Source organism: Aulonocara sp. 'chitande type north' Nkhata Bay, linkage group LG1 (assembly GCF_057382095.1).
Source record: "Aulonocara sp. 'chitande type north' Nkhata Bay isolate Kocher_YH1m ecotype deep benthic linkage group LG1, A_spYH_male_GT1.1, whole genome shotgun sequence".
Taxonomy (NCBI): domain Eukaryota; kingdom Metazoa; phylum Chordata; class Actinopteri; order Cichliformes; family Cichlidae; genus Aulonocara; species Aulonocara sp. 'chitande type north' Nkhata Bay.
This window is the reverse complement of record NC_141344.1, coordinates 18,410,281-18,433,085: the sequence shown is the minus strand read 5'-3', so window position 1 is coordinate 18,433,085 and position 22,805 is coordinate 18,410,281. Positions and strand designations below refer to the sequence as shown.

At 40.3% G+C, this 22,805-nt stretch overlaps 1 protein-coding gene and 1 long non-coding RNA gene across 2 annotated transcripts in view; one reads left to right on the top strand and one right to left on the bottom strand.

Moving 5' to 3' along the window:
- Positions 1–4,041: 4,041 nt before the first annotated feature.
- On the top strand, positions 4,042–20,979 carry LOC147338941 (calretinin-like). Its single transcript, XM_086286504.1, has 11 exons — positions 4,042–4,233; positions 12,288–12,364; positions 13,907–13,996; positions 14,200–14,280; positions 15,318–15,374; positions 16,196–16,273; positions 16,439–16,494; positions 16,586–16,625; positions 18,507–18,560; positions 20,188–20,259; positions 20,395–20,979. Exons 1-11 carry the CDS (start codon positions 4,140–4,142, stop codon positions 20,509–20,511), a joined length of 816 nt encoding a protein of 271 aa, XP_086142630.1. The 5' UTR covers positions 4,042–4,139; the 3' UTR covers positions 20,512–20,979.
- Positions 20,776–22,805, bottom strand: part of LOC147338939 (uncharacterized) — an 11,270-nt gene continuing 9,240 nt past the window's right edge. Inside the window, exon 2 of the long non-coding RNA XR_015128402.1 lies at positions 20,776–21,368. This is a non-coding gene — a long non-coding RNA (uncharacterized LOC147338939). The remainder of the gene's footprint in view (positions 21,369–22,805) is intronic.

Below are 22,805 nucleotides of genomic sequence, written 5' to 3'. Positions count from 1 at the left end.
GTAGCCAAGCATCTCACTGATCACTGTTGCCGTATTGTAGATCAGCTTGTTAGTGTCGGTAATCGTGGTTGTAGGTATTGCCCGTAGTGCTGCATTAACATCATCTAGCAGACCTTCTATATATATATATATATATATATATATATATATATATATATATATATATATATATATATATATATATATATATATATATATCTCCCTGTCAGATTGTTACTTTGTGTATTAATTGTTGTGTCAGATTATTTCTCTCTGTATTAATATTTGTGTCAGATTATTTCTTTGTGTATAAATGGCCCTGTCAGACTTTTATTCTGTGTATGGTTAATTAGCTTCCTGGATTTCTCTGAGATTCCAGATCAACTCTTGATTCTAATTTTTTTTTTAAATTTTATTTAGTTTTTGGACTTTGATAACGGCACATAAAAACATTGGTTTTGATTTACATTGTTAGGCTTTGCATTTTGCATTTGAGTTCACCTCAGCACAGTCCACTCATCCTGTCCATGGTCAGATTGGACTGTGGACCACAGTTAAATGCCTTCCATGTAGGCGAAAAATAATTTCTTATATGGATGGTTAGGAACTTAAGATGAAAAAATTATCATGTTTTAACACTCAGAGGTTGCTGTAGAAGTAGGTGTATGAGAAGGTGATATGCTATTTGCTATTTGTTCTTTATATCACTTGACTTGATTTCAATAATTTAATCTATTTTTTTCATGGTGGTTTTTTTTCTTCTTTCATTTATTTTCCCATCCTGGATTGCTGTTGCTCACATCCACCTGTAAACTTTATCAGAGTTCAACTGATCTAAGCTAAAAGAAATGCCAGTGAGTATTTTAGAAGGATAAATGTTCAAGGCTCAGTTATTTATGAACCAGCTTCCTCAGTACGCATACCTCATGCACCCTGACCTCTCTTTTATGTGTGAACCTAAATTTATTCTGTTGTAATTAATGTGCCATATGGGTCACATTATTCGTTTGTGTGCTGTTTGTTTATCCAATATCAAACAGAGATGCACAGAAATTCAAGCATTACATGTTGGCATGCAATAGCTGAAGCATTTTGGATTTCAGAGCATGCACATTAGTGAGGGGCTCATTAGGCAGGTATTATCCAGCCCACAACCCTGCCCGCACCCCGCCTCTCCCTTCAAGTCAGCTGGGATAGGCTCCAGCTCCCAGCAACCCTAAGTTAGAGTTTTACAAAAAAGGATGGGTGACTGGATAATTTGTCTCTAAGCACACTGGACTCTGCTTCATCAGTGTTTCTTGCTGGCTGCAGTAACTCATGCTAATCAGCACTAGTGTGGATAAGCAGCGATGAGCCAGGGGCTACATTTAGACAAGGAGAGCATTCGTACAGCTGCATCATGTTATTTGGACGACGCCAATGTTTAATATAATACGCTGCAGCTGCCGTATCTTTCGCTCTCCGCTGTCTTATCGCATAAACCCCACACAGCTTACCCCCAAATTGAATTAACAAATAAAAGAAAAACCTTTGCTGTACTTACTGAAAGAGTTGCATTTTGTGTTGGATCACGCTCACACTTTTGATTCCCTCCTTCTTTTGGATTAATGTCAGCCTTCTTAACAAAATGAATAGAGGCTCATCCTTAGAGGCTATTTTACAACATCACAGAAAAACTTTGTTTGTTAGAAACACATGAAAGCACAAGGCCTCTTTCACCCAAGCCAGAATGGGTAAGATTTATAATCTGAATCTTTGGATGCACTTTCTTTCCTTGGGGAAAAAAAGAGAGGTGAACAACTGAGAAAAACAGTTTCACCGATCAGAGCAGCACAGATGCAGGGAGAGCAATAAAGGTAATAATTATCCTCTACAAACACCATCAACCGACAGCGTCAACCTGCAGTCACCAAACAATCTCATCTTATTAAAATTCAGTGGCTATTCATTCATGTACATTCATGTGGGGGAAAAAAAAGTTTTTACATAATCCTGTTAAAGTCCACCCTTAATGATTCCACAGGAAGCAAGAGGGCAGTAGCAGCCAGGTGCTGCAAACAAATGCACTTGATCATCAGCAAGTGCGATCACCTCTATAAAAGCACAAGCCTGATTGAAATGCTGTGGTGGGACTTCATGAGAGCTGTGATTAAACAAATAAATGAAAAGCTCAAAGAAATGAAGTAACATTTCAAAGAAAGGCTATATGAAATTCCTTTAATATGATGTTAGAGACTAATAATGTCATACAGAAAATTATTACTTAACGTTTTTGCTGCTAAAGGTGACTCAACAAATTATTGAATCATGTGGTTTCCTTAGTATTTCACAGGACTCCCTGCAGTCCTGTGAAATACTACACTAAGTTAAAGTTTTCTTCACATGACTGTATATTGAAGCTACATTTTGACTTCATGCTGGGTTATAAATTCGTTAAATAATCAGTTGTCTTTATGTGTAAACTTGTGCAGGGTTTGTGCTCTTGATCCTGAATAATTCTACATAAAACCAAAGATGCTAGTTTGTTGTTGCCTTTCACAAAATGTAATCAAAGTGAACTGAAAAGCCTCTTAAACACCTGGCTGTCTGCACCATCCCCTCATCCTGATTTCATTTTCCATTTTAGATATCAACACTGAGCCACTTTAGCTAATCTAAATTTCATATGATATGTTTAATACACCGCTAACCAGATTGCATCATTATCCATAATCTGCAAACCACGAAAAGTATGAGTGGCATGCAACGCAAACACTAACGGGGCAACCGTCCTGATTTAAATTCATGATGCACGTGCACATCTTCACATGCCTTTTTTGTGTTTGGATAAGTCAGATCAAAGTCTGTTTAAAAGGTGATCAGTGGTCCATTAACAACCTCATCACTTATCCATCTTCACTATTCAGGGAATCGCTTTACTTCTGGTACTTTCATCAGAAAGTGCTCTGAGCTCTGCAAACAAATCCTATAAATTCTCTGATCATTATTCATACACTTCAGGCTTTAAGAGGGGAGTTCCTAAAAATACCCCCACTTTTTTCTGTCTTTCACACATACACAGTATTTACATATGCATTTTATCCCACACACACACACACACACACACACACACACACACACACACACACACACACACACACACACACACACTTATAAGCTGCCCTCTCCTGCTCTCTCTCCTTCTTTTTTCCTCCATTTCTCTGCAGCACACAGCTCTGCAGTGAGGAGATAAAGTGTCTCCTTCTTCTTCTTCATCCTCATCGTCTGAGTCCCTTCCCCCAGCACACCAACTATCCTTCTTTGGGGTCCAAACCAGAGAGGGATAAGAACCACAGAATGAGGGGAAGGTGAGGAAAAGGGGGACAACAGTGCACTGCAGAACGAACAAACGAATTTAGGTGATTTAGTGGCCATTCAAGAACAGCTACTGCTGCTGCTGCTTGGATTGAAGCCAAGTACGTGTTTGATTGGCTGGGGAGACTGAGTTCCCCTCTCACCTGCACAGGTCGGGAAGATTGATGCTAAAGGGTGTGGGAGGTTGAGAGGGGAGGAGGTGATGGAAGGAAAGACAGAGGGTCATCTCAAAAGAAAAAGCAGTGGAGTAGGGATTTGTGAGAAAGGATGGCCCTCAGCCTTTCATTTTTATGAGTTCTTCCTCCTCCTCCTCAGGTGTGGTTGGACATTAATTTAACACTTTATCTGATCATTCACATTTCAGGGAGATGCAGGACTGGCAGAGACAGGCATGACATAGATGTGAGTAGACCCACTGGAGCCAGCAGGGCGCCCTGCTTTAGAATAAATTGTTTGATGTAATTTTCCCCTTGCGGGAGCAGCAGGATTGGCTGATGTATAATGATCCTTCTATGAAACCAGCAGCCTGGACGGCAGTTAATGGTGACTCATATACAAAGCCCAGAGGACCCCCCCCCCACACACACACACACACACTCTCTCTCTCCTCTTGTAATTGGTCTTCTGCTGTTGCTCTCCACGCGGTCGAGACGCCCCCGTGTGGCGCACAGCAGAAGCGCGGGCATCGCGGGTGGTTTAAAAGCCCCGGCTGAGGAGGCGCATCCCACAGACCCGAGGAACTCTACACCGGGAAAAGTTTACCTCCAACTACTGTGGACGACTTAAAGCTGGGAGAAACAGCAAAGATGGCAACTCAACCGCAGCAGCCGCCCCAACTGCACCTGGCTGAGCTGACCGCAGCGCAGTTCATCGACATCTGGAAGCATTTTGACGTAGACGGTCAGTGCGCTCAAGTGTCCGCCTGTCTAATGACTGTGGAACTAGCCATCGGATCAATTTGTGTTTATTACTAAACAGTAATTATGTAAAAGATGGGGTTGAAATTAGTGCATATAAGAGAATTTTGTGTCCAGCTAGAGTTGAAAACCTTTTGTGCGTTAAAAAAAAGAATTCAGCGACTGTAAAATGTAGTAAAAAATCTGCAGAATCAGTGCAGTAATGTCACAAACTGCAGTAAGAAAATTGAACTAATAGGTTACTATATATAGGATACATTTGTGATATGAGTAAACAGTTTTCCTGTTTTACTTAGTAAAATCCACCAGATTAAATCACTGTTGGTCATTTACGTTGTGACTTTATTTACTATAGAAATGTGTCAGGGGGTCTGCAGTGGATTGTAAAGTTGTGTTACGAAGAGGATGCTGACAAAGAGGGCGAAGGGAAAAAACAGATCAGAAGCAGTGAGACGAAGGGCTGAAAGATAGAAAAGAGAGAGTGAAGGGGAGATAGGGGAGAGAGCGATGTGGATGCAGAGGAGGGAGGGGGAAAGGGGTAGCAGGGTGGGGGATGGAGGGAGCGTGAAAAGGTAAGAGATGAGAGGATGCAAGAGTGAAGGAGTGTGTTTTTCTCTCTCTGGATTTTGTTGGGTGGAGCTTACAGTGAAGTGGAGAGTGGATGGTGTGTGTGTGTGTGTGTGTGTGTGTGTGTGTGTGTGTGTGTGTGTGTGTGTGTGTGTGTGTGTGTACTTGTTATGAGGATCAGTTTGAGTTTTAGACCACTGGATTGAGGACGTGTTGGATGATCCTGTCTATCACAGCCCTCCACTTGCTTTTAGGGTTAAGGATATAAACAGGTTCAGGTTAGGGTCGATGTTAAAAGATGGCCATGTAAATGTGCCAGAATGCATGCTCACTGGCAAACAGCCACTTATATAAGGGCCTTCATTAATGCAAGTGTTAATTTCATTTAATAAGATATAGGTATTTTTACTCTGGTCTGTATTTATCCATGTATATTGTTTTAGTGTGAGCTGTTGCATTGGAGAACAAGTGGAACTTTCTGTGTGGCATTTAAAGCACCAAAACAAGCAAACAAGCAAATAAAAACCTACCTTGAACTGTTGAGAGAGGTTTCAGGCCTATTTTCTACTAAGCAACCCAATCACTCTCCAGGAGAAAGTGACCATCTTCCCATGCCTCCATGAGGGGCTCATGTGTGAGCTGCAATGTTAGCTACAGTCATGTAAAAAACTAGTTACACCCTACCTGCTTTCATAGGAATATGAATATGCAGCTAGGTGCTGCTGATCAGGTGACCTTGATTAAATGCTTATATGAGGACGTCTGCTGGTCTGAAACATTCACGTGTGTTAGCACAATACCGCAATGTTCACAGGGGTAGACAAGGCTAGATGTCCAATGCTCAGAGAAACTGCAAAAGGCCCAGACTTTAGTGGCCCCAGTTAGCATGTTAAAAGTTAAACTAAAAAGCCAAACAAGTATGACTTTTTCGAATGGGTTGGCTGGACAAACTCTCTTCTCTCTAAAAAGAACGTTGCAGCACAGCTTAGGTCTGCAAAGTTGCATGTGAACAACCCACACAACCTCTGGAACAATGTCAATTGAAGCAGAAATGTTTGGCCATAATGCACAGCACTGTGTTTGGAGAAAACCAAACACAGCACATCAGCAAGAACACCTCAGACCAGCTGAAGCCACTGAGGTGTTCGTTGGCGGGGGTGACACGATGCCACTGATATGAATGAGCTTGTTAAACTTGTTACAGTCCAATAACTCCAGCCGTACTTACCTTGTTCATTTTGAATCTTTATTCCACTTCCCTCTGTTGTATTTGATGTCAACAGTTCTCTTTATCCAACACCATATCATGACAGCACAGCAGTCACAAACTGTTTGCTCCTTCCGAACAACAACACACCTGCCGCTAATTACTAGGGGTGCAACGATACACAAAATTCACGGTTCGGTTCGGTTCGATACTTTGGTGTCACGGTTCGATATTTTTTCGATACAAAAAAAATGTTCATGCCTTTTTAATTTGTCATTTATTAAAATTATAAATATATATTTTAACTCAAAAGTACAGTTTTTAAATTTAACCCTAACCCTTGTGCGTGTTTTTTATTTTGACAGCGAATGCGCACCTGCGGACCACTTATGTGCAGCCCTGGTTATTTAGCTCGTCATATTGCAGCCACAGAAATTATTTTGTCCATGAAACCATAAAGCTGCACTTTCTTTTTGCCTTATAGTCTGATTTGTCATAACTTCTCCTGCTGCTTTTACACACGCACTCACATAAGCTCAGCGATTCTCTGCGCGATCAACCTCTCACATGTTTAAGCTTGCTGCAGGAGATTTCACTTGTCATGTTTGCATAGTAAGCTAACGATTAATAAGACGATGTCAGAGGAATTGGTGCACAAATTATCATCACTCACCAATCAGTACTGTCGCTCTCTATACACAGTTCGCACGATTGCAAAGTGAAAGCAAAAAAACAAGCGCAAATTCAAACGCGACTTCAATATGTCACTTATTGACAATGGCTCACCGATGCCAATGACATAATTACCCAGCTACATTTCTGAAAGAATGCAAAAGCATTGACATATATTTTTCCTACAATAGCCCGACGGGCAGGGAAGAGATAGATTTTGGTAGCCCGACTGAAAAAATCGCTAGCTCCGGGACGTCGGGCTAGCGATATTGCAAGCCCTGTATCTGATTGAGGAATCACTCATCTTTGGAAAAGAGAGTTTATTACAGAGAAATGGCTCTTTCCAAAATAAAAGCTATACTATCCGCTTCTTCTGGGCTATATTCTCAGCAGCATAAGGAGAATCATGTGCTAACAGCTGTCTAAATGACTCGGCTAAAGTTAGTAGCATGCTTGTTGTTTTTGTCTTTGCACTAGGATGATGTCGGCGTAAATGTGCAGTCATATTCGTTGTGTTCCCACTAGTGCTTTCAGGTTAATCTCGTTGAAATGACCTTAACGCCACAACACGGCAAATCTCCGTTAACGAGCTACCGCCGATCGCTCCGTGCATGGGGCTAGACGGCCAACACGTTAACGAGCTAACTGCGCTAACACACTAGTTCACACCAATGTAATTAAGCATTGCATGGCACATCCAACATACTGTTTTACTTTAGTCCATGACTCGCTTACCTTCAGGGTCATACGTCACATGAAAACCAAAATAATTCCAAACGCCAGATCTGAATGAGGGTGGGGGAGGTCCATGTTGCTGAGAGCTTAACTTCTGTCTCGCTAGCTTGCCCTGTGCTCTTCCTCCTGACTATGCTGTCTGTGTGGAGCGCTCAGTGGATCTGCGTTCGACAGTGCAGCCTAGGCGGAGTAGTTGAACACAGATTCACTGAGCGCTCAACACAGACAGCATCGTCAGAAGGAAAATTTATAAAATAAATTACAAATGTTGTATTGTTCGATACATATGCGTACCGAACCGAAAGCACTGTATCGAACGGTTCAATATCGATACGAATATCGTTGCACCCCTACTAATTACGTGTGTCTACCTTAAATACATTCCCATAGACACACCATGTTGTAAAACACAAAAGGTGACCTCTAGCGGCATACATAAGGTACCAACATAAAAAATGGCTCCTACATCAGCCGTTAAGCATCATGGTGGAGGGGTGGTGATTTGGACTTGTTTTTGCAGCCACAAGATCTGAGCACCTTAAAGTCGTTGAGTTAACCATGAACTGCTCTGTATACCAAAGTATTCTAGAATCAAATGTGAGGCCATCTGTCCAGCAGCTAAAGCTTGGCCAAAATTGGGTCATGCAACAGAACTATGATCCCAAGCACAGCAACAAATCTGCAAGAGAATGGCTGCAAAAGTAAAGAATCAACGTGCAGCGATGGTCCAGTCAAAGTCAAGACTTCAACCTGATTGACGCCCCCTGGAGGTACCTTAGAAAAACTGCAACTGCTCACAACCGTCAATGCAGTGAAGCAACATTGTAAAGTGGGCCACAATGATAAACCCATACAGAAAACAATTACTTGAATGTATTTCTGTGACAGATGTTTCTACAGGAACAGTCCTGATCTTTAGAGGACTGCAGCTATACGCTTTCTTTGTTTTGTTTTGGGGATGTGGATAGTAGAAAGAAAATTCTCAGTGCAAGCACAATAGATTTTTTTGAGTATCTGGGTCATGATTTCAAGAAAAAGACCAGATTTTGAAATGCATTTTCAAACTTTGAAAATTACAAGGCAGGAGAAGGCAGACATCTCTACAGCCAGCATCTCCGAAACTGGACAGTTTGCACTAAAATGAATATGAATATAGCATAACTTGCATCACAGAGGAAAGCAATGATCAGTGTAATTAATTTTGAGGTAGACTTCATTATAAAATATCTTTAAAGTAACATTAAGTGCTCAAGGTGGAATGAAATTTTCAGTTTTTTATTTTAATTTCTAAGATTTGAAATGAAAACAAATCTTATTTTAGTCTATAAATGGATCAAAACTACAAAAGCTGTTATATCAGTTTCAAGGAATAAAAGTAAATAAAATTCCTAAGTTTAGTCTAAGTTTAGTTGATGCATATTTACAATTAGTGATATTATATCTGATATACAAATAGATATTTGTTTAACTGTGGGGCAGCTGAACTGCAGAAGAGTGCTTTCATCGCCCCACTTTGTTTCACGATGAGCCGATCCAGCTATACATATTTTCATTTTGCAACTTCAGTTGAAAGATTACCCTCTGAAGCCATTGAGAAAAAGTCATGACCTTTAGTTGTCCGATAAATTTGCAGTTTGTTTTCATCGAACAGCACAGCCTGACAGTACTGCAGTGGCCCACAGAGCTTTCACAATAAGCCTCACTGTAAATCCTGCTCCCTTTCAACACTTTAGCTCATTTTAACCCCAATTTGTTCCTAATCTAAGTTATTTTTGTGGCTTAACTGTGCCTGTAGAAGGAGAGGGTTAGGAGCAGCTCAGTAAAGGTGAGAAGTAATTAATTCCCCACTCCAAGATGGACTAAATTGCAAAAGTGAGAGAAATGAGTTAATCACAACCTCGACAGTCTGTTTTGGATGATATGTAGGCAGTGCGCTTTTGTTGACTGAAAGGGCATCAACAAATTCCTTTCTGTAGTGCAGCAAGGATTGTATTTACCAGACGGATGCAGTCACAGTGACACTAACCACTGGTTTGTAGATTCTTGTTTGGAGACCTCAAGTTAACCAGTTAGATTTTCTGAAAGCATATGTCATAGGTGAAAAGTGATAAACTGAGGACATTGCACTGGATGCTCAATCATGAGGTAGTCACATCCTAAAGTATATCCTGCTGTATTATAAATTCTACTCTAAATGGGACCATATTAATGCAAAATGAACATTGCTTTGCATTAAAGAAGATTTTAAACTCATGATTGGTACCACAAACTCACGGGGAAAATGTTTATTAAGTTCATAAATCACTATCAAGTATGATTATTTTCTTATAGATTTTTATTAAATTGAACTCATTTTGTGAGTGCAAATGGTTGTTTGTCCCTGTGTGTTAGCCCTGCGACAGACTGGCGACCTGTCCAGGGTGTACCCTGCCTCTCGCCCTATGACAGCTGGGATAGGCTCCAGCGCCCCCCGCGACCCTGAAAAGGATAAGCGGAAGCAAATGGATGGATGGATGGATGGATGGATGAACTCATTTTTTTAAACCAGAGGAGCTGCTCCCTGTTGGTCATTAAAAAAACAACAGCCGGGTTTCACTTTTCAGACCCGGTGACTTTATCCATCTTTGATATAAAGTGTATCTGACAGAAGACTTTGCTTTGCAGGGAATTAAACACAAAGAATGAATCATATATTCCTCTTTGTCATACAAACAAAAACAACTCATACAGCTGATACTGCAGCATGTGGAGCCTCATGTGGGTTTGTGTTCACACCTAGGGGTGAAACACTCAGGTGCCCTCTCTGAGAAATCTGTTTCCCACATGACCCTCTTTTGTCATTTTTAGTCATCGTGCATCAGCTGAATTGTTTCTGAGGTGTCACTGAGCAATCAGCAGTTGAGCTGTGTTTTTGTTTGGGGAGAGAAAGGACTGCATCTGCTCAGTGTGCAGTGGTGCGCTCCATGTGACAGCTGAGATTCGGACTGCAACATAAACTCTGGCAGCGGGCGCCGATGAGCTGAGAGGTGTTGCTTATGTAGGCACGGGGCGCAGACATATGATAGAAATATCACCACAGATTATGTGCTCTTTTCCAACCTCCTTAGCATCCACCCATTCACTTTCTTTGCTGGGAGGCTATCACATCTGGCAAAAGGTTAAAGGCAGTGGACACCCTGGCTTGAGCACCACTCCACCACAAGGCCAGCACAGAGAGAAAAACTGCCACGATCAATTTAAATTAACCAGTTCTGAAAGATAGTGGGAAGAAACAAGCACCCACTCACGCACATAGAGAACGCACAACATCCACATACAAACGCTCAAATCGACTCTTTTCACTATGAGACAACTCTGTACCATATCATTTAATAAAATGTATTAAAATAAGGATTCCTCCTTATTTTAATACATTTTATTTTAATACCAAAGATATTTTTTGTTTTTTGGACATTTTATCTTTGCTTGTTCGTTCACTCGTTCAGTTATTTATCTATACAAGTAATAGTGTGATGCAAAAATTAATGGTCAGACTGTTGACCCTTTCTCCTGACATCTTGATGACCAGATGATTTTTATAGCTTAAATTCTGCAATTTAAAAGCTCTCTATCATTAATTTGCACTTTGATAGAGATTATGGTCGTCCAGCCATTTTACCATTTAAATCCCAGCCTCTTAGAAACAGTAAAAAATAAAGGGCATCTCAACTGAACATCACTATCTGCTGAACCGAGGCTGTGTAGTTTTTGCATGTTGTATCTTTTGGGGTTTTTTGCACCCAAAGCTTTGTAATCTTTCTCTGAAAAACTGACATGTTTATGTCGAAACATCGGCTCACCCATAGCCCAGATGGAGACATGGAGCACCTATCAGATAAAGTGTCCAAATAATGCTGGGCACCGAGATGAGAGGAAGGGAGGGAGGGACGAAGGGAGGGAGAAAACGATCAAAAAGGAAGGGAGATGAGAGAATAAGAGATTAAGACAGGAGCAGAGTGCATCTCTGCATTTTACTCTATGTCTATTTTTGCAACATAAAAAGCAACCCCTCCCCCCTTGGTATAGTACACAGATGGGACTCATTCTTATGATTAAAAAGAGACTGGGGAGTGTAATTTATGTTACCCTGTTAGTGGAACTTGCAGGCAAACCAGTGAAGTAAATTATTGTGTTAAATTATCTCGGGTCATGTGATCGTCATAAGAAGCACAAACCCAGACAGAGGGACAGGATGCCCCAATAAGCATCAATCTGACCGAACACTTTCACCCTCTTAGGCAAGAAAACGAAGGGCTCATTATGCTGCTTACACTCTGGCAGCGCTTGACTGTTCTTTTATTTATTTCAGCATGACACTGAATCGCCACACAGCTAAATGTCAGCTTAGCATGACCTTGTTTTTGTGTAACATACCTCTCCAGTTCATCAGAGTAAGTTTTACTTCTGTAGAGATGATATAGCAGCTGGTCATCTTATTTCCCAGTGTGGACGTCCTCCAGGATTCACTCATATCTTGTCCAGTGGTCATCCAGAGTTTTATTCAGATTTTTGTGCTGATTTGATGGATGGACCAGCCAAATATATTTAGAGAGTGATTTTGGTGAAGCTGTGGGCATGTACAGGCTCCATATACACTCCTGTGAACTGCTTACTGGGGTAAGAGGACTTGAGACCGAACTAGAGCTCAATGTTTGGCGGCTGTTGCCAAATTTAAAGAACCCCTGGTGACCTTTAATCACTCATCCACATCTGAGTCTTTAATTAAACTTTTGAACAGTCAACAAAACTTGAGGCGACTTAAAAGCCTCATAACATCATTTGTGCCAAACTAATTTTGTTCCTCTGATGCGCCGCAGGAAATGGTTACATCGAAGGGAAGGAGTTAGAAAACTTCTTCAGCGAGCTGGAGAATACAAGACGAGGAGCAGGGATGGTGAGTGTGTTTACTCCTTGTACATCCATCAGTTTATTTTCTTCCACTTGTCCAATTCAGGGTTGTGGGGGTGTTGAAAAATTTGTCCCAGCCGTCATAGGGCAAGAGGCAAAGTACACCTTGGAAAGGTCGCCAGTCGATCATCAAGAGACAGACAGCCATTTACGCTCCTATACACACCTACAGTCAATATAGAATCACCAATTAACCTAAGGTGCATGTCTTTGGAGAGAAATGGAGGCAAACTCCACATAGAAAGAGCCTGAATTTGAACCCAGGAAACCTGAAGCTTCTTGTTGTGAGGCAACAGCGCTGACCACTGCACAACCGTTTTGCCCTAATCAGTTAATATAAATGGACAACTTGCCTATCGCTCAGCTTCAAGTGAAGTGAAGTCAAAATTTATCCCTGTATCATATCAGTTGATCAAAGTGCTGTACAGGCTGTTATATTATATAGAACAGTCACTAAATTAAAAATAAATATGAACTATAAAATAAAATATACAATAAAAAACATAAACCTTGATTGTAAAATATAAATCTTGGTTAAAAAAAAGAAAAATCCTCAAATAAAAAAATATTAGAAGTAAATTGCACAATAAAAAAATATCACAAGGTGCTTTATATTGCAAGCTAAAAACACTACAATAATACAGAGAAAACCCCTGTAATCAGATGAGCTCCTGTAGCCTTTATATGTGCAAAATCTGCGTCACTTTATCACGAGAACGTGCATGTATTAATTTGGTGATACAGAAAATGTATAAATGTTGTTATGCTTGATGCTGATGTGCTACAAAGTGTATTTTACTCTGTTAGAATTTCAGCTATTCGAACACAAAATACACAACAAGAATACCCGTTCAGTCACTAAAATTACTTTCACATTGATACTAAAAACGAAACAAACTAAAGTGATTCTCACATTTCCTTCAGTACAAGACTGAGGTATGGTAACATTTTAAAGTTGAAATGTATCCAGTTTAAGGTTTCAGAGCTCTAATGTGCTGCTGCCACCTCAGAAATAAACACCAGCATTAAGAGTGCATTCAATTATAATTGAATTAAAATCTTTGTTCATGCAATAAATCCCAAGATAAATGATTCTCTCCAGCATTTATCTAATGGCTTATTTATAAAAATGTTGCATTATATTTTTTTACCACCATTTTATTCATCATTATCATCATCATCTGATAATGTCTCAGATTGGAGTGGGTGGCACTCATAGGGATCATTTTGTGCAGATCAAGAGACATATGGCCACTTTTTATGCTTCTTCTACCCTCTGCAAAGGCAGAGCTTGTAAACCTAAAAGTATTCCACTGAAAGCCCCAAAATCATGTATTTATTTTTAGCCCATGATGTGCGGGGCTTAGAATAAAGAGGTTGAGAGCTGGAGGAAGAGAGCTGTCTATTTTCAGATTGTGGTGTTTTGTTCTGTTTTCAAGAGTAATGCCCATTACTAAACCTTACTCTATAAGAGTAACCTTTCATATATTTCATATATCTTGATAAGTGTAATTCGATGTGTTTGCAGGATCCCTCACACGCCACATTCAAAGAAAAGATGAAAGAGTTCATGGCCAGCTTTGACAAGAATTCTGATGGGAGAATTGAGATGTCAGAGGTGAGAACAATTTATTTTCTTACAAACTTTTTATCCAGCCTCATTCATCCTCTTCTGTTCCCTGTTTGTCTTCACTGTGAACGGCAATTGTTTATATGAAGCCTACATTTCAAATGCTTCCCACTCTGTAACTACAAACCAATAACATAAAATATGTGATGTTGGTTAATAATCTTCCCATTTCTTCATGTATCACTCTGCAGTTGGCTCAGATTCTGCCCACAGAAGAAAACTTCCTGATCTGTTTCAGAGAGTTTGTTGGATCCAGTTCTGAATTCATGGCAGTAAGTTGGCATATATACACATCTGTGTCCCAGGCTTTAACTGTTGATATGCAGCGAGCACTCTTACATAACCCTACAAATTTGGTCAGCCAAGCTCATATTCTTATCCAAAGCCATTCAGCTGAATGTAAAGAATTAGCCTCCTTCCTTCTGTGCTTCTTTTGAAGTCCCATATTTTGGAGGGAAAGTTGCTCAGTGACTAATAAATCTTAGTGAGCTGTGAAATTTGCTCACAATCGCCTCAAGTCCGTGTGCCATTACAGCCCGTCCTGTGGGACGCCCGTTCAGCTGACTCACATTTCCTTTAATTTTCCTCCCAAGTTAGGACACCTGTTTCGTACAGAGACAATCCACTAGGTGTGAATTGTTAATTAGAACCCTGGATACTCATAAAATAGTCGATATTGTCCTAAAAACTGCTGTGTTTGAGATCTAGGTCACACTCACGCCTGGCAGCAGAATGACATCACTGATGTGCATAAATTCTCTTTGGCCATTTTGATGAATAGTTGAAATAACCTAAAATTAGAAGCAATTAGTAAATAGAGTAAATAGTTATCTGATGACTCTGAGCCTGAAAAGCATCTTTATATCACCTATAATGGATTAATTACATTGAAGGAGTTTTTCCAGAGATATTTTAACACCTTGTGCTTAATAAAGCAGAGATTTCCTGTTTGAGAGAAAACATCTGGTGAGCTTAAATTGTAAATAAACTGTACAAACACACACTTGATGTGTGCTACTTTAGAAGGTTTTTAGTGGTGCGATGTTCAGGCTGTTCTGTGTGTTAAAGCTATTCTCAGATAGCCATACATTATGAATGGAGCACAGCTTTGTGCAGGGGAAACGCAGAGAGCGCTGGAGGACTTTTAGGTATCCATCTTTGATGAGGTCTTTCACAGAGTCAACATTTACACAGTGTTTGGTTTTACTTGCGTTTTTATGAGTGTGTAAAGATTTAGTTTTATTATTTTACTGTCAAAGTGGTTAAAGATGATATGGTGTTTTCTGAAAACATTATTCTTGTCCGACAGGCCTGGCGGAAGTATGACACTGACCGCAGTGGATACATTGAATCGAATGAGCTGAAGGTAAATCACAAATAAAGCAAAAATAAATGTAGTATCATTATGCAGATGGACCGTTTTGTTGGTTTTGTTCATGCATTTTAGAAATCTTCTCTGCAAACCATTTTCTTCAGACTCTAGGTAAATGTGACCCAGTGTGTGACCCTATGTAGTCTTCGTCATGGACTATCCATGTATGTAATCCTAAACAGATTGAGTGGCTCCATCTCTGCGTGCAGACACGCTTTGCTGCATCCACATAAAAGCATTAATTCAAACTTTAGGTCTTTTCCTCCTGATTCAGGCCTACACAACACTTCTAATTATAAATGAAACAGCAAAAGATGACTTCAGTAGTCTCTATGTGTGCTACTATACAGCTGATTGCTGCATGGGGCAGTGATCTGTGCAGTAAATTCAAATTCATCACTATGGCTGCTGTATTGCCCCTACATGTGATAATAACTAATTAATATCACACGTAGGGGCAATTTACATAGACACGCCAGTATTTAAGACATATTTAGAAAATGCTTTGACTAGTTACACATGTCATTTTCCTTTCACAACCAAAAGGCAGCAGTAAGTAGATAATATGTGGAGTGTGACTGGCTGTGCAGCGAATACACTAAACTAATCTGTCCTTGGTTGAGATGATTCATTTCTGTATGTTACGCTGTTGGAAGAATCGGTGCTACTGATTGAACTACTCTGAAACTGCACATGGACATGACGCACTCCATTAAAAATTCTGTCATGTGAAAAACAAAACCTCAACTTGAAAACAAATACTCAGCTTGCTCATCTAATCAGTGGCTGAGGTGGTTATTTTGTTCTCACTTCAGGGTTTCCTGTCAGACCTGCTGAAGAAGGCGAACAGAAACTATGAAGACAAGAAGCTTAATGAATACACGCAGACGATTGTGAGTGCCACGAGGCAAAGATTGCAAACATTGCAGCCCATTAGCACAGAATAACCCTGTATTGCTGTGGGCTAAACACTTAACTGCCACATTTAAGCTCCCTTGAGTAGTTAATATGTGATACATTACTTCAATAAATTCCCTGTTAATTTTCTTTCTGTGTAGCTAAATATGTTTGATCTTAATGGCGATGGGAAGCTGGGCCTCTCTGAGATGGCCAGGTGAGTGTCGTCTTTGTGTTATTTGTATGTTAGGAACATTTTTAAAACTTTTCTTTAAGGACATCGTTCACATGTCTGTGTTTCACCACAGGCTCTTGCCGGTCCAGGAAAATTTCCTGCTGAAGTTCCAGGTAAGATTATGCTTATAAGCGACAAAAGCCTGTTCCTTCAGATCCCGTCAGTTCTTGTTGATGTGAATAAGTCAGAAGCTGAAGAGCTCTCCAGAGATTCAGAACAAAATTATATATGATAGCTAAATATATGATAGTCTAAGTTCCCCTCCTGCAGCCAGATGGGCTCCATGTTTCTTGGAGTATTGAGATGGGATTTCTAGGATGAACATCTTTCTCTGTGAATGCCTGATTGAGCTGGGATTTTGTAAACCACTGAGGCAGTCCAGCCAGGCAGATAAGACCTGTCTGGCAGGACAACAACGTTGGTCAGGTACAGTCACGTAAGAAAGAAAGGTTTCACAGGAAGAGGCTTAGCAGCTAGGTGCTGCTAATCAAATCTGCTTGATTAATTGATCATCGGGAAGTGTCAGCAACGCTATACAAAAAAAAACAAAAAAAACAGAGGTTTTGGCAGTTCACTGGTCTGTAGCACATCTGTAGCACTCAGATGTGTGTTAATACATCTCCACAAACTCACATAAAAACCCAAAACCCACATCACAGACTCTACAGACTTCAGTTAGCACGCTAAGTGTTAAAGTTTGTGACAGAGAAAAAAGAACAAGTGTGGCCTGTTTGGCAGGGTTTCCAGCAAAAAGCTTCTTCTCTCTAAAAAAAAAAGAAAAAAATGGCAGCACATTTTATGTCTTCAACGTTACATCTGAACGAACCACTAGACTTCCAGAACAATGTCTTTTGGACACTTGCATGTCAGCACAAACACCTCATACCACCTGTCAGTGCAGTGGTGGTTGAGGATTGATGATTTTGGTTTGTTTTGCTGCCACAGGACCTAGGCACCTTGGAGTCAATGAGTAGACTATGAACACATCTATATACCAAAGTGATCTAGAGTCGGATGTGAAGCCATCTGTCTGACAGCTAAAGCTTGGCCCAAAGTGAGTTATGCAAGAGGACAATGATCCCAAACACAGCAGCAAATCTACAACAGAAGGGCTGAAAAAGGAAAAAAATCAACGTGTTACAGTGACCCAGTTAAAGCCGAGACTCTGACCTGCTTGAAAAGCTGAAGAAGTCTGTTACGTAGCACTTATTAGCAGGTGTCTGTGTGAACCTTTAACTCCTTGTCACTCCTGGGAACATTCACCACTGTTCCAGGTTTTCTCCATTTGTTGATAACGGCCCTCATTGTGGTTCAGTAGAGTCTCAAAGCCTTAGAAATGGCTTTATAACCCTTTCCAGGCTTTGTTTCTCAGCTCTTCTTGGGCTCTTCTAGCCTGCTTCAGGGTCTATTTAAGTCACGTCTTGACTATACAGGTCTGGCTCAGGTGTGGTGAGTGAAACTGAACCCAGCTTTCCAAAAAAATGTGGTTAATCACAGTTAACTCATTATTTTACAAACGGGGGAACACTTTCTCACACAGCAGATTGGATAGATTTTTCCCTTTAGTATTTACTCAGGTTATTTTTGTCTAGTGTTTAGTTTTTTGATTATCTGGATCATGTAAGTGTGACAAATATGCAAAAAAAAAAGACATCAGGAAGAGGTGAAATACTTGTAAACAGCACTGTAGAAGATTATTATTAAAAAAAAGAAACATGACCTCTGTGTGTATAGGTTTCACCTTCCATTCCACATATACATCCCATGTGTACCATGTCATGATATGTACAGCTGACTTGTGAGGGCAGATCTGCAATTTCTTTCGGACAGAGGATTAGTCTGTCTGCTGAGGATTAACTGAACTCTAGTCCCAGTTATCATAATCTACATGGATTAATATCGGTTCTGGATCTGGTGGGGCTTTTACCGCTCTCTAGAAATACCCATCAGTTTCTAACAAATTTCACTCCTCTCTGTTTTTCTCTTACACACAGGGTATCAGACTCACAGTTAAGGAGTTTGACTCCATCTTCACTTTCTACGATCAGGTGAAAACAGCATGTCCCTCAGCTTCTTCCGTCATAGTTTATATTCCCTTCCTGTGTATTATGCATGGTGTGTGGTACCTAAACAGATGTGTGCAGCTGTGCTAGCAGCTTTGTAAAGCTGTACTGGAGCTAGTTGCTCAGATCAGAATGCTAACACCCTTACGGATAACTCTGAATATCTTACATTGTCAAGTGCTTGATGATTTTGTTTTGCTCTCTACTATAAATGTCACCCTCATGGGGATTGGTGGAAAACTGAGGATCAAATAATTCTGGATCATCATCACGGCCAAATGTCTTGGCAGTCTATATAATGTCATGGATTTGGGGATAGAAACACTAGTCAAAGATCCACATGTCACTGCAGGGATTAATAAAATCATTTTGATTTGATTATCATACAGAGTATCTGTGAAATACTTTCTAAACAAACACACTGGGTCAGACATGGGACACGCTGGGGAGATTATGCCTCTCAGCTGGCTCAGGAGCGTATCTGTGTTGCCCTGGAAGAGCTGGAGGCTGTGACCAGCGATAAAAGGGTCTGGGCATCCCTGCTTAGGCTGCTGCTCCTGTGACCCGGGCCCAGATCAGTGGTAGAAAGTGGATAGTTTTAGTTCTGCTATCATCTTGGGAATTTCAGTCTTTTGTTCTGCTTTAGTACAGAATGAATTACTTAAAAAACAAATTAATAGTGTGATGTAAAAAGCATCTGTCCTAATTAACAAAGAGGTGAGGTCTTAGTGTCTCAGTCTTAGCCTCAAAGAATCGCTGTGAGTGTTGATGAAGGGTGTACTGGCCGGTGTAGATGGATGGAGACGGCTGCAACTCCTTGGCAATACTGGTAAGTCTGGATAACAGGTAAGCACAGCAGAGCCAGGACCCAGGAAAAAGAGGAAGACATGGAGTCAAAGTGCCTCATACAAATGAGGGAGACGAACAATTTGACGGAGTTCTGCTGTCCTTCTAGCTACTATTCAGGATAATGTGATTGAACACAGGTGTAGATGGCTCCCAGTGGAGGCCATGCCCGAAGGCAGACTGAGGAAAACGTCAGCTTACTTCACCACCTGCACAGAAAAAGAAAAGAAAAGAAAAAGAAAATTTAATACATTGGATGTCCTAATTATGTTTTTGTGAAAAATCTTGCAAAAGTAATTGAAGTGTACTATTTTTTGTGTTGTTTAAAGGTTTCATTAGAATATCAGGCAGTTTGGCATATTTAGTGCAGTATTTTGGGGAAGATTACAGCAGGCTGTGGCTTACATGGTCAATGTTTGGATGTACATCAAGGGCAGCAGACATCAGTTTATATTTAAGGTCATGATTAGATTCACTCACTGAATTCAAATTTTTTGCTTTACAGCGTCAAATTGTGGAAAATCAGCCGAATAGCTCATGAAACATCTGCGTATATCTTGTTTAATTCAGTGGGATTATTCACAGCGTGCACACTAAGAAACTCACAAAACAAGTTGTTATGTGACTTATTTCTAAGCAGTTTTTTCCCCTATGCTGCACCTCTACACCTGATCCTCGGGTTCCCTCACCTGCTTCGATCCCTGCTTTTAGGAGAACTTTTCCTTGTCTGTATAATTCAGACCTCCTCTCTTGTCTCATCCACCAGGATGGTAACGGATGTATTGATGAGCAGGAGCTCGATGCTCTGCTGAAGGACCTCTGTGACAAGAACAAAATGGTAATGAATAGTCAGCCTATTGATTAATCAGTTCAGGTTACTTGTCTACTTGCTAAATATAGAGCAGAGATGAGATTGCTGTAGTGTAGAGTATGCTTATCCGCTGACTCGGTGTGCCCGTGTCATTTATGGCAGGACGTGGACTCAACCGGACTGGAGGATTACAAGAAGAGCATCATGGCTCTATCAGATGGAGGGAAACTGTACCGCACTGAGATGGAGATCGTCCTCTGCCGAGACTCCATGCTGTGACTCCTCTGCCTGGGACTCCTCCCCCCACTGCCTCCTCCTTCCTACCTCCTGATGTAACCTGCTGCATGTATGACCCCCAGCCTCGCTACACCACTTAGAGTGAAGACAAAAACGCTCCTGAAAGCACAGTGTACTGCAGCCCTGCTGTTTAGTCTTTGTACCATCAGAGTTTCTTCTTCTTCTTTTCTAAACATGCAGTTCAATAGTGAGACAGCTAGCAATGACTAAAGGAATATATTGAGTATTTATTCATTTGATGTCCCGTTTTTGATATGCGTTTCTATTTTTAAATTAATTTCTGTCGACATATGTTCCCCTCCTGTTGAATTCAAGTTGAATGCTTCTGTTGAATTTGTTTATTTATTTCAAACTCATTCACCATTTATTATTATGAGCTTGTTTTATTTGATGAGGCTTGTACTGTTTACTAAAGATATTACCGAAAGAATGAATAAATATAACATGACAGCTCTTGTCCCAGTTATTCACTCGCATCAAAAGAAGTCCCACCAGTGCATAAATACTGTTTTGTTACACATCAGCTAGCAGGGGGCTTGTTTCCACTGTGCCACAGCTGCCGCAGTAAGACGTTGATGTAGTCTGTTCTCACTCCTAGTGTCTCGTGGCGAGTACAACTGCAGGACAGATGCCCAGAGCAAGAGTGTTTTCTCCAGAGCACTCCACCTTCACTTTCTAATCTCCTGGTACCAGAAAGTGTGATGTAAAAAGAGCTTGTGCTACTCCATTTTTTATAGAGGAGAGCCTCAGAGGCACCAGTCTTTGAGATGAAGTCAGCAGAGGAAGACGAGCCAGAATACGAACAACAAAACAGCAGTAGGATGATTGCCTCGCTCTTTCTGAAACAGATAAGATAAGATAAGATAAGATAAGATAAGATAACCTTTATTAGTCCCACACGTGGGAAATTTGTTTTGTCACAGCAGGAAGTGGACAGTGCAAAAGTTATGAGGCAAAAATTAGAATACAATAAGAATAAATACAGTACACAGCTGTACAGAATAGAATAAAATAAAATACTATATACAGTAGAATAAAATAAAATAAATATACAATAAGATAAAAATAGAATACAAATACAAATACTATATACAACTGAGTAAAAATACAACGATGACAGAAAGGATTATAGCAAAAACCTGGTATAATGCAGCAAAATATAAGAAATGATTGGTGATGTTAGTTAACTGGAACATAGTCTCCACCACAAAAGTGATCTTCCAGATATTTTCTATAGATTATGTGTGGAATAGTTCACCAAAACTGGAATAACATGAGGAAGAAGGCTCCAAAAGATGTGATTACACATCACTGGTATTTACATACTGGCAATTTTCAGTTGCTTTCTATATGAGAAGAGGGTCAACACCCCCCCGTACTTCAGCGCAATGGAACAGTCTACCTTTCATCAATTAATCATCAACTCTTTCATCTTTAATTAAACTCACTATCTTTAAAGCACACCCCTCCATGTACACCATCGCTGCCACTGCACACACTCTCAAAAAGTGCAGCAAATCTTAACTGTCACATACATGTGGGCATGCACACACACATATAACTTCCACAGCAGAGCACAGAGTGAAAAACTGGGCTGCAGATCGAGCTGTTAACTGCTGACAACAAGGAAACGAGAGTTATATCCGCTCTGATTCCCTCACACTCATCAGTCCCACTCGGCGAGAGGAATGAGACAAGCAGATGAGAGCCGTGAGAGTGTTTATATTATACACACACGCACACACACTCACACAGGTTTTGAGTTTAAAAGCATTTGCTATGGAGCTTTTTTTAAATCTCATATATACTTATCTTTATGTTATGAGCAAATTATGTTAATATTAGAGGCTGCTGTAAAATATTTTCCTGTAGTTCTGTCTGTGCAGGACCCATACAGCCTGGCATTTCGTTTTTACGTGACTTATTCCATCTTTATCCTCTTTATCTCCTGTTTTACATCATACATTGCATTCTTTAACCTCCAGAGTCAAGCTTTTGGTTTGGGATGCATTTTTAATTCCCCTGAGTTATTTGGGATTAGTTGGACTAACCATTGTTTTTGAAGAGAATATTGTTTTTTCTTTATTTTTTAAGCAATGCGCTCATATGGGTCATTGGCTGTTTCTACAGTACAACACAATTGTTTAACAAGTTCAAGAACAACTTTATTGAGTAAAATGAAGCATAAGGTGCAACGAAACCAAAATGTAACATCCCAGTATGGGGACACAGGGTTTCAGGAGGACTCGCAGATACTTTACAAATTTTTTTTTTTT